The 16,042-nt window shown below is 39.9% G+C and overlaps 1 protein-coding gene across 1 annotated transcript; it reads left to right on the top strand.

Moving 5' to 3' along the window:
• Positions 1-2,559: 2,559 nt before the first annotated feature.
• LOC140223721 (uncharacterized) lies at positions 2,560-11,954 on the top strand. Its single transcript, XM_019046629.2, has 4 exons — positions 2,560-2,741; positions 5,541-5,903; positions 7,143-7,390; positions 10,527-11,954. Exons 1-4 carry the CDS (start codon positions 2,675-2,677, stop codon positions 11,265-11,267), a joined length of 1,419 nt encoding a protein of 472 aa, XP_018902174.2. The 5' UTR covers positions 2,560-2,674; the 3' UTR covers positions 11,268-11,954.
• Positions 11,955-16,042: the final 4,088 nt, after the last annotated feature.

The raw sequence follows: 16,042 nt of genomic DNA, 5'->3' as shown, positions 1-16,042 counted from the left end.
CACATGGATTCTTATTTCTCGTCGTCGAGCTCAAATGAATAAATGCAAAGTCGTGCAACTTTTATCATTTTTCCTATTCTATTTCTTTTTCTCCTTATTCGTCCTCTTCTTTTCAACATTATTCTTTCACTTCATCTCCTGTCTCCTGATCTTCTTCTTATTTATATGTCTCAATGTTTTCTCCCTCCTTTTCTCCATAATTGTTCATCTATTTTGTCTCCTATCTCTGTTACCTACTTCTTTTTTTATTAAATATCTGAAAAAAACGGATTTATTAAAGCATGAAAAATCATTCCGCATCATGCATTGCGAAGTGCACAATTTTAATTTATAAAATATTTTGTAATTTTTTAAAACCCTCAGGAATAGTCTCGAAATTACTGAGGGGATGGTTTACCTTGCGATAAGCAGACATGTGCGAATTCCGATATGCATTTATGCTACCATCGCTGCTTTCAAGAGTGAGTCTGCTTTTATGTGAAATTAATGGAATTTTTAGCGTGTGGGTTTTTTTACCTCTCCAAAACATTAAGCAAGGAAGAAGAAAAAATTGAAAATAACATAAAATACCTATGCAACTGCTTATAAACCACTGACTCAATTGAATCAGTGAGAACGAAAACACACCAACTCGGTAACTGGAAAATGCTCAACTTCCATTAAAGACAGTTGATTTACATATAGGTCGTTGAAGTTAGCTCATCTGTTCCAACTTGAACCTTTAAAGTGTCTATAAGTACTTGTCTTTCGGCAGAGAAAACCTTTTTCTTAGTGTAACTTCTTCACCTATTGTGCAGTTTTGTGTGTGTCTTGATTATTTTCATTTTTCCGAGTTGGTGTGTTTTCGTTCTCACTGATTCAATTAGGAACTATTTAATACTTTTGAAAAAAAAAAATGTAAAACTCATGAGTTTCTTGTTTTATCTATCAATCTAAAATAGAATTTTTCGCAGATAACAATTATTGCTGTAGTACTTGAGATTTCACTCGACTATGAAGCAACTGTCGGCTATTAATACGAGACATCAGAGACCTCTCTATTACTAATTTAAAAATAAATATTCAGAATGGACAGGAGGAGTGTTCAGTGAATAATTGTTGATAGAAAAAAAATATTTTACACTAATCCCGAAAGAATTATCCATTAATAACAAATTTCATGAAGACTTGAGCCTGGCCGTGCATAGTAGGTGACCTAGCTAGGATTAAACTGCCTATCAAAGAGTTAAAATTAAAACATAGATACACGAATGAGGAAAACTATTCGATTGAGGGATAACTGTGCTGACATTCAGCGAACTTGACACGTGTATCGATAGACTTGTAGAAAAAATTACATTTTCCTGATAGCTAATTTTACAAACACTCAAAACAATTGCAACATTTTAAAACCTCCATCCTTCCATCTTGTTTAAAAAAGAAAAACTAACAAATATTATGCTTCAATTTTTCTTTACTCCGTCGGCTATGTCTCTTGTGTACAATGCTGCCATGCTAAGGAAAAACGCCGTATGAACATTCAAGGGTTGCCAAATTTCCTTTCATGCAATGTTTACTTTCGAGGAAAATTATGAATTCCTCCTTGAAATTTTAAGACTTTTTAGATCCAATTACGAATGGAACCCTCTGTAAAATTGAGTGAGAAATAATCACAAATCTTCCTGTAAATTCATGGTTTGTCGGGGAAAAGTTGGCAGCGCTTGATGGCTCATACGGCGTTTTTCCTCAGCACAGCAGAATGGACCCATTATCTTTGATCATTTTAACAATAATACACACAAATTTTGATCATTGTATTTTTGCCTTGCCGATTTTAAACAGCCATGTCTCCAAAATGTTGGATTCACTTGTAAAATGTCTCCTCTCACACCCACCTCTCAACCAGTAAATGCAATCTCGATGAAAACACTCACCGATGAATTTTCTAGATGAAAACAAGAGCTGAGCTAGTGCAATCTACTAACTCAATCATTCTTCCTCATACATATCATGATCCCTTTTTACAGCTGGCTTAGCGTCCATAAACCTACACATTCTCACCATTGTACGGTTACTCTTCCGCCCACAGCTCTGCCATGCCAAGGAATAAACACCTATAAACATTCAGACGTTGAAAATTTCCCACGAGAAAACATGTATTTTATACACAAATTGTGATCGACTTTCCTTTAAAATATTCAGGTTCTTCAGATAAATTTGCAAATAAAATCCCTAAAAAAATTTGAAGAAAAATAAGCAAGATTTTTCTGGAAATTTCATTTTTCATCTTAAAAATTTGGCAGCATTTGAAGCCTCATACCACGTTTTCCTTGCAAAGTTGAAATTCGAAGTTGCTTGCGAACTTCTCTCAAGTCCGCAACCGGAGCGCTCGTTTTCAAAACGGCTCAAGCATCAAAAACTCACAAGCGCACGAAGCCTTGACGGATGAAGGAGACCGAAGTTCAAGAACCGTCGGCGCTTGATCCCTTTCAAAAATGAAGGGTTCTCTTAATTACCGGATTAGGGAGCCGTAGAAATCTCTTGAAACTCAACGGGTAAGATAAAAGAGCCGGATAAGACGCAAGTTCGCTTGTCGTTGAGGGCGTACGCCTATGCGGTCAGTTCGTTTAACGACGACACCTTTGAAGGAGTCGAAGCTTTTGAGGTGGCGAAGATTTTCAGGTGACTTGGCAGGATGTTCAAATCCTCGTGGTTGCAGCAGAATGAGGGATACGCCAGGCAGCTTCTCGTCTGTTGCTCGGGTAGGAATTAGTTTCAACTATTACTTACTATCTCAGTTAAATAAATATACCTAAATAATATCCAGTAGTAGAAAATTTGCAGAACCGCTGATGCAGTGAAAGTTCGAATGATGCGACTGTCTCTGCACGCTTCGGACTTCTGCCGATGTGGTGAATTTTGAAATTCTTTTTATCAGCAGGTTTAAAAGTGTCTGGGATTAACTGCCGTGATAGCGAAAAGAGCAGTAAGTACATTTCTGTAAGAGCCATGATTAGCACATGCTTTTATATGTCTCGAGGTTCATCCCGGCATGCATTTACTGTTCTCTTCGCTATCGCGACAGTTAAGTTTCGAGTGTCTTCACTTAAAATATCTTTTTATCTCTGCTTTATCACCCACTTTCTCCGTGCTATTGCAGTCGTGTGCGACAAACGGTGCAGAGACATTTGGAATATCTTGCACCATCAATCGTTTAAATTAAAATTCAACCGCGCATTAGTGTTAGACTGGCATCAGAATGATAATGGCTTACGCCTAGATGACTCATGTCAATGTCAGAATCAGTTTTCTCATTAACAATTCGGAGCAATCCGACAATTAGGAGAGTCAGTCTGACCAACTTTGACCAGAGTTTGCATCTTCTCAAATGAATTACATTCATATGAACACATCGCATTCTCATAAATCGTTGTTTCCCTGAAGAAGGCGCTTCGTCAGTGTCACACAAGAGTCAAGAAAGGACTCACACAATACTATTTTTTTTACAAGAATGTACCTGTGCAATTTTTGTTCAGAATTCTTCTGATTTTTGCGTGAGATCGGACGAAAAATCAGTAAAATTTTTAGTGAAAATGCCCAAGATTCTCCTGATGAAAATGCATTTTGTGAGGGGACATTTGATAACATTGAAATACAGTTACGTTCTTTTCGTGAGAGGAACAAAGAAATGCCTTGAATTCCCTGGTAAAAATTGGCGATAGGAGCTGCGTTTCAAAATACCATAGGAGTTCTTATAGCCGACTGCATAAAGAAGGCGGTAGAAAATCATATAACTGGCTATAGAAAGTGGAAAAAATCATACGGCCGGGCTACACGAAGCGATAAAAAATTATACAGCCAGGCTATAGTTCCTATAGCTGGGGCTTTACACTTTATTGCCTGGCTGTTGCTTTTTCGCCATCGGCTATAAAAGGCTATAAGAAATTGTGTAGAAATACTTGTGCTTTGTAAATCCTTAAGTTTGTACGGAATCACCTTAATATTTACAAAACGCACATCATATTTTCCTTTACTACATATTTTTTTTAATCAATTAAAATGAGAATAATCCATACAGAGTGTGAAAACATTTCAAAAGTTATGAGTTGAAAAACGCTGACTCCACGAGATTAAATATTAGAGCCTAACACAAAGCGTAGCGGCGGATCACTGGCGCCTACAAACCTAACAGGGATACTGCACGCATTGCGCAATGCGTGAAGTATCCCTGTTAGGTTTGTAGGCGACAATGCGCGTTTCGCGCTGGCTGCCCGCTCGCCGCGCCGCGCCGCGCCGCGCCGCAGCGTACCACGGCGCTTGAAGCAACTATTTCACACCTGCGGCCCGATTATTGAAACTATGTCAGCCCGACACGACAAGACATAGCCCTATCTTAACCATGCAACATATCGCAATTCTATGTCTTATCGGGCTCGTTTAAATTTCATAATCGGCCCTCAGATGTATTGCACAGCATCATACGAAATTGAAGGCGCTCCAACATATTGGGAATGGCAGGTATCCTTCAAAAGTATGGAGCTTTCCTTGCAAATAAATCAAGATACTACGGCCCAAAAAGAGAGCGATAGTCCAAAAACTCACTAAGTCCTAGCATCCGTAATTAGTAACGTTTGGCATACACTTCATCGCCAGGCTGTTGCTTAATCGCCATCGGCTATAAAATTCTATAAGAAATTTTGTTGCCGGCTATAGAAGCTATTGGAAATCTTACAGCCGGCTGTAGGTCTATGGTATTTTGGAACACAGATTCTACTGCCAATTTTCACCAGGGTTTTCTTGACAGGCATTGCATTTCCATGATATAAATAAATGCCCTGTATTTCCGTGCAATCAATGCATCTCCGTACATACGCTGCATTACCATACAAACACCCCGTTATCGTACCGTCTGCATTACCTTAATTGCCATGCATTCAGTTGTAAATGCGATTCGCATTACCATGCATTATTGTAATTGCGATTCGCATTACCATAAATGCGATTCCCATTAACACAAATGCGATTCGCATTACCATAAATGCGATTTCCATTAACACAAATGCGATTCGCATTACCGTAAATGCGGCAAATTACTGTTAATGCCACCCATTACCGTAAATGCCACCCATTACCGTAAATGCGGCAAATTACTGAAAATGCCACCCATTACCGTAATTGCGGCAAATTACTGTAAATGCTACCCATTACCGTACATGCCGCCCATTACTGTAAATGCCGCCCATTACCGTACATGCCGTGCATCACCGTAAATGCCGCCCATTACCATAAATACCGCCCATTACTCTAAATGCCGCCCATTACCGTACATGCCGCCCATTACTATACATGCCGCCCATTACCGTAAATGCACCGCATTACAATTTTTTGGGTAATTTTTTTTTTTTTTTGGTGGGGGGGGGGGTTCTATTTCTTCTAACATACCGTATTTTCACAAGGGTGTTGCATTTCCACGAATGCATGACCACAAAATGCATTTGCATGATCTGGAGCCACGTTGATTAGTCTGGAAAACGATGTATTTGGGTGTGCGCGTGTTGCAGTGAGCATCCTGCCGTTCGTCTACGGGCTGCTGGAGATGTGGCCGTCGCTCTCGATCGAGCGGGTGCTGGACGGGGCGGCCGGGTTCCCGGTGAGCGAGGCCGAGATCTCGGTCATCGTCACGATGCCCACCCTCGCCGAGGCCATCACCCCTCTGGCCCTCGGCTTCGTCCTCGTCAACGTCGGCCGCAAGACGAACCTCCTCCTCAACGCCATCGTCTACATCCTCGCCTGGGTCCTCATCACCTTCGCCGAGTGCCCCCTCTACCTCGTCGTCGCACACTTCATCGCCGGCTTCGGCTCCGCCATCGTCCTCATCATCGGCCCCATCTTCCTCTCGGAGATCGCCGACAAGAGCAACCGAGGTAAGCTATAGAGCACTGTAGAGCACTTTTATGGACAAAGGAAGGACAGACACAGGTTCTCATCGAGTCCCTCAGGTCCTGTGCTCAGGTCCCACGGGCTCTGGGTGGGACAAGGACACTTTATAGCCAACATCGACATAGTCCTCGTTATTAGGTCTCGATAGACGATCAAATTCCCGAACCAATTACCATCAAAGTGTCGGGAGTCATCAGTCTTAAACTCATTAATTTGCTTAATTTTAAAATGAAAACTTGGCAGAAATGTTTTCTGAGGCAGGAAATGATGAATGGTGGCACTCCATTATGATCTTGCTTTGTACAAAATAGTGCGGCCCGTCAAAATTTGACGATAGATGGTGACCATCAGTCATCGGCATGTCTACTTTGATCGGAATTGGTTCGGAATTTGATCGTCCACCAAGGGCTATTAGTTCCATCTTCCTCTCAAACCAGTGGGCCGATTATTGAAATTTTGTGATTGTCGAGCGGACATAAGTTAAACGGCGGAGCGTGATTGGTCGGGGATGTCTTATCGCAGTTTTTTCGTGCCTTTGGCGGGTGAAATTCACGACAAGCCAAAGGCACCTCTTGAGTTTCCGACATTCCACCTGACACGAAAAAGCAGCGATAAGACACAGCCGACCAATTACGATGCGCCGTTTAATCTATGTTCGCCCGAAAAACACAAGATTTCAATAATCGGCCCGCAGAGTACCGATATCGTCACCTTCTGGCCAGAGTATCACAAGCGCCATGCGACGATTAAAAATTACCGTCGCCATTTTATTTTTTTACAGAGAAATTGTTGGTTGTATCTGTTGGAAAATTTCACAGAACTTTATCGCCAGCACAAAGAAAATTCAAAAGAATGCCTAGTCTCGATTTCGATGCGATCTTAATTCGGGAAACAGCGCGTAAAATGCGTCCTGCGTCTTTGTTAGCGAATCGCGTGGTGATCAGTTCCTTTTTCTTAGACGCATGCATTATCAGAGATTCGAGATTTACGTTTTGCAAAGAAATGACTAAAGTTTGGTTTTTGCAGAATAAGCGCTAAACTAGAAATTCTTTTTCAATGCGCTGCTTTTCAAAACGTGGTCGCTGCGAAGCAAAAGAACCTCTTCTTTCCCATCGAACCTTGATTCTTTTTTGCATGGTGTCAACCAGCTATGATCAATCTTGTTGTGTTAATAACGGGTAAATTATTATTTTTTTTTTTTTTTTTCGTGTGTATTTTGGCAGGAGCTTTGGTGAGCATTTACATAACAGCAGTTTCTGTGGGACAGATCTTCTTCACAGGAATCGGCATCTACATTTCCTACTACGTTTTGAACTGGATCGCGCTTGTGTTAGCAGTGCTGGCGCTTTTGTGTCTGGTCGCTTTCGTCACCGAGTCTCCGTACTGGTTTATGATTAGAAGGGATGATAAAAAAGCTGAAGAGAGTTTCAGATACTATAGGAACCCAACCGCGGGCGAGGGAGAAGAACAGGTATGTTGAACATCGTTTTTCAAATTTAGACAAATAGTACTTTTAGATGCTCTGCTGTGAGTAAGCGCTTTTCGCCTTCAACACGCTACCTGGTAGAACCTGGAGCAGCAGCAAAGAAATATGGCTGTCCATCTTAACAATAAGAGAATGCAGAGACGAGAATGCATAGAGCGCCTACATCTGATTCTGTATGCAATACGCATGTCGTCTGACCACGAATATTTGCATCCAGGCGTTGTCATCACCAGTTACTCTTGCTGAAGAATTGCGTATTAATATTAAAAAGTAAAAACAGCAGTTTGTTGAAAATCAATTTGTAAGTACTGTCGATGGTTTGAGTGTGATCCACCGCTCGTTTTCCAAGGGTTCTTGATGTTTTGCGAATCAATGCTGAGGTGCGTGGTAATAAAATTACATTTTTGTGTAACTTCTCGATTTTCCGTGTAAAATATTTTGATGATGGACATTAGACAACTCCTACAGCTCATTGATGCACCTAACACGAAACCGCCAGAAATAGAGATACGGTTATCGAGATACCTTCTTAATCAAACCTCACCCAACCTAATCAAAGGTAATAGATTTTTTGATCTGGCCAAAGTATTGGATTTGGATCATTAATAAGGTCCTCCATATTAGCACATAAACTTTTTTATTGTCATGGGAACGGAGTTCCCCATGATATTAGAATCGTTCCGTTGCTTTCGCTATGGGATTCCCTATACCTCTGCGACCTTGAGCGTTTCGCCCAGTCTCCGATTTTTGGTTGATTTTCCGATGTATCAAAAACCGTTGTATTTTTTAGCCAATCATGTCTCTACGTCAAGTTGTGTTGATTGCTAAAATTCGCTTTCAGCGAGTTTTTTTCCACCTCGAGATGTCGTGTCTGACTGGTAAATCTGCGCAGAACTACGAAGTTCCGTTTTTAGGCAAATTCTTTTTTTTGGGAGGTTCTGATTGGTTATTTTTCGCCATCAGTTTTCTGTTCGTTGGTGCAAAAGATCGCCTACCTCGGTGTTCTTGAGAAGCCGCCATTATCCCACCTCAAATTTGAAAAATAGAAGTAAAGAAATAACAACCATCGTACAAGGTGGAAAATTGTTCTGGAGGACTCGTTACGGATAAAGAAGTCAAAATCAGAGCTCGATTGATTGATTTAATTCATGGATACGCAAATATTGCCTTAGCTCAACTGCCGCGATCGGAATGCGTGCTGGGATGGACCTCGAGACGCATTAAAACAGTGCGAACCATGGCTCCTACAGCAATACAGCAATGCGCTTCATATCATCCCAAAAGCAGTCTCTTGTGATAAGTCCCGCCCATTGCTTGAGTCTTTTGTATGCTATTTTTACTCTCGCTCACGTGGATCCGTCATAGCCTAGTTGACTAAACCGCCTCGTATTTTTGATTCGGTGCGGGCACCCGGCGATCGGGAGTTCGATACCCGACGATGTGAGCTACTTTTTAATGGTTGTATTGAATGTTTTAGACTAATCTACAAAAAATAATTAATAGTAGATGATAAATGTACGAACATTTTCTCGTGAGTTAATATGTTAAACAAAAATACTGGAATATACCTCCTTCATATAATCAGCCACATGTTCCCCCAAATTAATGACGTTATTTTCTTTTTTCAATAAAGTTAATTTGCATTCAACGTTCGTAAGTTAAGCAAAAAGTACCTATTGATACAAATAGAAAGACATGAAAATAGTATGTCTAACATTTCAGTTGTTTTTTTTTTTTTATTTATTTTTTGTTTTTTTGTTTTTTCAATAAAACAAATTGACTGGGGCTAGAATCATCGTATCTCTGAAGACAAAAGCTAAGTTTTTTTATACAGAAATACTAATATATTCATCCTTTATATAATCAGGGAGATGTTGACCCAAATATTGATGTATATTTTCTCTGTTCGCCCAAATTAATGATGGTATTTTCTTTTTTCAATAAAATTAATTTACATTCCACGTTCTTAAAGCAATATTTTCTCCAAAATTCAGCAAAAAAAACAATTTATACCTACGCAAAAAGTAAATAAATAAATAAAGCAATGACATGAAAGTAGTATAGGTAGTACACATCTAACATTTCGGTTACATCTATTTGAATGAAAAAAATGGCAACTTAGGAAGCACATAGGTCACTTATCGACGGTGAAACTACCAAACCACGTATCTCGGTTTGCGACGTCGCAGACTTCCTGTCATACTTTATTTTTTAAATGAAAAGCTACTTAACGTCCAGTCTTGAAAATTTCCGTGATTTTTCCTCTTCGTGCGGAGAAAATTCTGTGAAAATTTCAAGGAATGATATTGATTTGGTCTACTTCAAAAAAATAAAATGTGAGCGGAGATTTTTAAACACCGCAAACGAGATACGTGGTTTGGTAGTTTCACCGTCGTTATGATGCGTATTCGGGCATATGCGTAGAGTAAAAATATCATACTTTACGCCGAAAAAAGGAAACTGAAAGTTAAATGCGTTAACTTCCAAAAACCATACATAATCCAACGAAAATAAATAATTGGTAAATAACAGCTTTCTTGTATGCAAAGAAAAAAAATTAAAAATGTTAAAAAAGAGATGTCGACACAAAATTACATAGCCCCTTCAATTCTGAAGATACTACAAACGAACTGTACCTTAAAATTTTCATATCCCAGAAGCAAAAGTTCCCATGACGAATATTGCTATCGCTAGCGATTGCAAAAACCAACTTGTTCTATTTACCTCAGCCTGAAGTATGAGCCTCAGCCTCAATCCTTACACCTTGGATCAACCCAACACTTTGGCTAAATCCAAAAATCTATTAGTAATAATACATACATATGAGTCGCTTTTACAGCGCTCTTTGGCGCTTTACGACGCCTAATCGTCACAAAGCTCGGTCTTCCCACAGGTCATCAGGGAGTTGACACTCCCTCATCTCACTCAACACCCCCTGTCGCCAACCTCTCACTGGGCGTCCCCTACGTCTCCTCCCAGGAGGAACCCAATCAAGCATCTTTTTTGGCAGCCTCTCTTCCGTCATCCTATTGACATGACCGTACCAGACAAGTATTATTAATAAATAATCTGCTAAATTTAATCAAAGTTAGTTCCACCATCGATTCGCAATATGCTTCAGGTGAAAGCAGCCCTGGCCGAAGTCCGCGCGACGGTAGAAACCGAGATGCTATCGGCCTCCTCCTACCGCGAGATGTTCGGGAACCCGAGCAACATCCAGGCCTCCATCATCGTCATCGCCCTGTCCGTCTTCCAGGGCGCCTGCGGCATCATCGCCATCCTCACCTACGCCTCGACGACCCTCCCCAAGTACGACGGCTTCTGGCAGCCCAACCCCACCATCGCCGTCGTCAGCATCCTCAACCTGGTCACCAACATCATCTCCGTCGGGCTCATAGACACACTCGGCCGGAAACCCCTCACCATCCTCTCCAACGGCGGCAACGCTCTCGGCACCGCCATCGTTGCCTTCTACTACGTCATCGACGAGTATACTGACTACGACACCACCGACATCAAGTGGGTGCCGTATATCGGGCTCCTTGTCTTTATTTCGTTTTATGGACTCGCCATGGCTACGATTCCCCACCTCCTGGCCGGTGAACTTTTCCCTGCAAATGTTCGGTATCAGGCCAATGTTATTTCCACTATCTGTTTTGCGGGTAGTTGCGCATTTTTCAATTATATCTACTTGGGTGTGTGTCATAGTGTTGGTGTGAGTGTGATGTTTGGCTTGTTCACGTTATTCAACGTGGCTGCTACTGTTTTCTCGTGTGTGTATGTTTTTGAGACGAAGAATTTGACTTTGGCGGAGATACAGTTGTTGGCGGCTGGGAAGGCGCAGCAAAGAGGTGCAGCGTAAAAGACTGACGTAGCTCCTAGAGATTTAATATTTTAAAGGCCCTGCACTGATTAAGAAAAGTTCGGTCGTACGAACCAAAGTTCGGTATTCCATTCCATCCAAACTAATTTGGTTTGTCAAACCAAATTTCCGGTTTGTCAAATCGAACCATCGGTTCGCGCAACCGAACTTCAACGTTAAAGTGAACTGACGAACAGAGGTTGATCATATGGACCGAATGTTCAGTTACTCGAACCGAGAGTTCAGTTTGACAAATCGAACAGATATAATGATATGGAACACCGAATATTCAGCTCATATAACCGAGCTTTTTTAGTGATCAAACTAACTAAACAATGTAATCGAGCGAGACAAAAGTTAAATCCGGAAACTAACAATATGTCCGCATACTGACGATTGACGAACAACTAGTATCGAATGAATTTTCCGAATAATGACTGATAATTGTCGGGATGAGCGCGAATTTTTGCAAGTTAGCGCGTCAGAAAAGCGACGAATTGTGTTTGATGAGACTGAAAATTTATTTAGTTAGCTTCACAGTTATTTTTCATTATATTTATTCTTTTTTCTCGAGTAGGTTCCAATGTAAAGCTTTAGTCGCGTAACTAATGAGGGTTTTGCAAGGAAACTGGTGATTGTTAATGAGGCTGTGACATGTTTAATGATAATAAATGAATTGAAAATTTGCATCTTTGTTTTCTTAATGCATTTGAATTTAATTTTAAGATCACCTTTTGTCTCTCCAAAAACATGTCTATATCCAGTTGCACGCAAAAAGTACCGTCAAGATGGATTTGATTTTTAAAAGAGTCTAAATATTAGGCTCAAGTATTATTTATCGTACTTCTACGAGTGAGTTAGCGTGCAGCCCTCCCTCCTCCCTATATCCTTCAAATTGCATTAGGATACTTGGACGTGTTGATAATTCATTGCTCCATAATAAGAGGACGATTCATTCATATGTAAAGTAACAAACGAGTCCTGATTGGTATGACATCTCAAATAAATAGGGTCACTTTTCACGTTTTCTGCAAAAGTATGGGGAAATTCTAACATTTCCTTAAAAATGTTTCAACATGGCTTCGGGACCTGAAAAAAACTGATCCCATAACCCTGTCGGACCATCAATCTCACTTTATGACCCAACTCTCTCACAGCATCGCAGCGTCATACTTACGTGAACGATAATTCATCCCTCAAATGTGTGTATCAGTAAAAATAATGACGTGTTTATTTCCACTCCGAATTGGAAGTACCTTTTGTTATTCAGAGCTTTGAAATTTGTAACACTCATTATTTCATGCGAAAAGCGACTATTCCAGCGTGCGTTGCATCGTGTATATTAAAAAGTATATCGAGTTCCATGGCTCACACAATGTTAAAAAGTGCTTTCTTGGAGGTAGAAATTGGGTTTCTTAGGCTCATCCATCTCCAACGTTTAGTTTGGAACAATTATTTTTCATAATCACTATTTTCAATCTTATAATTTCATAATTTTGATGTCATTTTCAATTTTAATTATTTTGATAAAAATTCGACGCACGTAAAAGTTGTGATCAGCAACCAAGTTTTTTCTCATGAACTAGTGTAAAAACACAGGTAAAAATATGCAGTCGATTGATAAATTGGACGACTGGAAGTGGTCAGCACCGGAATTCGACCGTGTTAAGCAGAAGGGAGCCAAGCAACATCAGTTATTGCCAAATTTAATCGGGAAATCTAATCTTTTACATGGAAGCGGTTTTGCGGATTTTTGTGCATATTTTAGTGAATTCTTTGCTGAGTGCGAAGCAAATTCTCTAAAATTTTCAGTGGAATCCACACAAGCTTTCTCTTGTGAAAAATGATATTGCCCGGTTAAATTTGGCACTAGCCGATGTGGCTTGAATCTTTTCTGCTAAACGCAGTCCAATCAAGCTACGATACGAGGAAAAGAAACGAAGCTCCCTCGGTCAGTGTCGCATGCGAGTCGTAATTTGCTGCCCATGATTTTTAGAGCAACTTTCTATGCCCAAGAGCTGTATTTGTAGCACCAACGAAAAACTAAAGGATCGAAAAATGTTTTTGTAGCATAAGCGATTAATTGAAGAAGCTACGTCCTTTTCCATCCTCGCAGTGCTGTCTGGCGACGAAAATCCGCGCCGCGGGTGAAGCGGTGAGTGCATGGAAAGTCAAAACGCCTTCAACTCTCTGCGTATGCAACACGGATATCCATGGAGCTCGAATAGTTGCATCCAGGCGTTGTGATGAAAATCGTTGAGGATTTGTCACATACAATACTAACTGCGAGTGCTTTGCTTGTTTCTTGTACACCTAAACTTAATTTCAGCATGCCGATGAAATAAACCATGCTGATTTTTATTTCGATATTGTTCATTTTCCGAAAATCATTGATTGTTGAAATGTATTACTGCGTTGCTGGTCTTCGAGATCGCAAGAAATTCAATATTTAGCGTGATTCGTAGAGCTTCCTTCACCTTTCTTTAAGGGGCCCTCCATTGTTTTAATTTTTCCTCCAAGTTTTTTCTTCTCTTACTTTAGAAGTTTCAGTGCGAAATTTTCATAGAACAATCCGGATCATTCGCTCGGGATTTGAACCCAAACGATGGCCATTTCGTCACTCCTCTGACGTAAGGGCGTATCTTGATTTCCATGTGAGCCTTGTCCTCCGTTTTACTCTATGCATTCCAGGGCTCATGTGGAAATTGAGATACGCCCTTACGTCAGAAAGGCGACGATTTTTTCTAGGAAAAAATGGAATGCGACAGGTAATCTATTTAATATCATCAGCCTAAATACAATTAAATGATTTTTTTCCAAATTATTTTAACCTTCATTTTTAAATTGGACTACATTTTGCAAAAAGGAACTAAGAGCATTGCAATGTTGCTAAGATTGTGCAACTTCTCTTCTCTTGGAAAAAAAGCTGGTCATCTATAAACATTTTCTATTTTACAAATTAAAAACTGCAAATACCAAAATTACCATGTTAATTTCATATTTTTGCATGATTACAGTAATTATATTGCTAAGGGTGAAAACGCACAATCTTAGCAACATGGCAATGCTTCTGGTTCCTTTTTGCAAAATGCAATCCAATTCTTGTTACTTCTTTCATTGTTCTGAAGCTCCATGTAAAATAATGCTGATGGAGTAATAAAGAAACATTTCATTTTAATCCATAGCACTAGCTACCCAACGAACCAAAAAATGCAACTCTATAATTGATTCTTTCGAAAATGACCACCCGAAAAAGTAAGGAATGAAGTGACGAATCTCGTGCCTTCTCAACAAAATTTTCAGCATAACATGGTTGACACGTTCTAAAATTGCAAAATTAACTTATAAGTGAGGAACCAGCGTTTTCTATGTTTAAAAAGTTCAACTTTTAACTTAATATTAAAGCAAATACAGCTTCGGTCAAAAAGGTAACTAATATTACTGTGCTTCACGTTAAATATCGACGGTGAAACTACCAAACCACGTATCTCGGTTTGCGACGTCGCAGACTTCCTGTCATAGTTTATTTTTTAAATGAAAAACTACTCAACGTCCAGTCTTGAAAATGTCTGTGATTTTTCCTCTTCGTGGGGAGAAAATTCCTCGAAAATTTCGAGGAATGATATTGATTTGGTCTACTTCAAAAAAATAAAATGTGAGCGTAGATTTTTAAACACCGCAAACGAGATACGTGGTTTGGTAGTTTCACCGTCGATATGTAGGAATTTTTAGAGTGCTAAATTTGCTCTTGGTACCAGGAGAAGTGTCTTGCAACAAACTAGAAAGGAGATATTTGAGGAGCCAATTAAATTCCACTTATTTGCCGAACATGAAAGTAGTTCCTGAGAGGCTGAGTTGGCTTACGTTAACTTTGGTATTTATCGGCAGCAAAAAGGTTTTCTTTTTTCATTCTAGCAAAAACAATAAATGTTAAAATCTCTTTCATACTTGTATTAATTTTGAACGTACAAGGAAAAAAGCTCAGTTCAGCACCTCAGTTTTTTGGTTTAGGTAACCAAAAATGTTTTACTAAAGAAACGGAATTTTACTTCAGCTGATCGAAATTCGGTTTTGGAACGAAACTTCGATCACCTGAGCCGAAAAACTTAGTTCAATATGAACTCAAGTTCAGTCCCTGTGATCAAAGTTCCTTCTCGGTGCAATATATCGAGGAAGTGTGTGTTTAGCGAGGAAATTTGATGAGATAAAATTCACTCGGATGCTCCAATTCTCAACTAATCCAGTTTTCCATTCACAAGTTTCGACGCGCAATTCGTTTTCAATCGTCGCCGAATATGTGCATTGGAAATGCATGGAGAGACCCTCCTTTGAATGTGAATGCGAGGTCTGAGACGGAATATTGAGCATTGGCTGAGGACAATTGCTATATTCTCAAGTTCGAGGTTCGTGGAGTTGTTGAACGAGAGGTTGTCGGGTCTTCGTAGTCTTAACCATTCCAGTCGAACGCACAAAATTGTAAATATCGTGTCTTCGAGTGAGTTTCGCACCAACGCGGATAAGTTTAGCATTCGAACTTTTCTGTTAAAGGACCTGAGAACGTCTTCAAAATATTGTGCTTTTCTCGAGCTAGAGACTTACATGAGTATGATGCTTGTACACTCTGAACTTCGCTGTTTTTTCAGCCTTCGTCATATATGCATAGTTATTTTATGGAATTGCGATAGCTGCGCAAGAACTCGAACCAAATCGGTTTCCGGTAAAAGAGTCTAAGTCTAAGAAACGAGATGAGGCAAAAAAAAAAAAAACACTTATTA

This window comes from Bemisia tabaci, chromosome 8 (assembly GCF_918797505.1).
Source record: "Bemisia tabaci chromosome 8, PGI_BMITA_v3".
Taxonomy (NCBI): Eukaryota; Metazoa; Arthropoda; class Insecta; order Hemiptera; family Aleyrodidae; genus Bemisia; species Bemisia tabaci.
The sequence above is the reverse complement of the archived record's forward strand: the minus strand, read 5'-3'. Positions and strand labels throughout refer to the sequence as shown.

Excerpts from the sequence above, each read along its gene's own strand:
- LOC140223721 (XM_019046629.2), top strand. The coding sequence starts at position 2,675 with ATGTTCAAATCCTCGTGGTTGCAGCAGAATGAGGGATACGCCAGGCAG. Across the intron at positions 5,904-7,142 it reads CGCCGACAAGAGCAACCGAG|GAGCTTTGGTGAGCATTTAC; the intron begins GTAAGCTATAGA and ends GTATTTTGGCAG. Across the intron at positions 7,391-10,526 it reads CGGGCGAGGGAGAAGAACAG|GTGAAAGCAGCCCTGGCCGA; the intron begins GTATGTTGAACA and ends AATATGCTTCAG.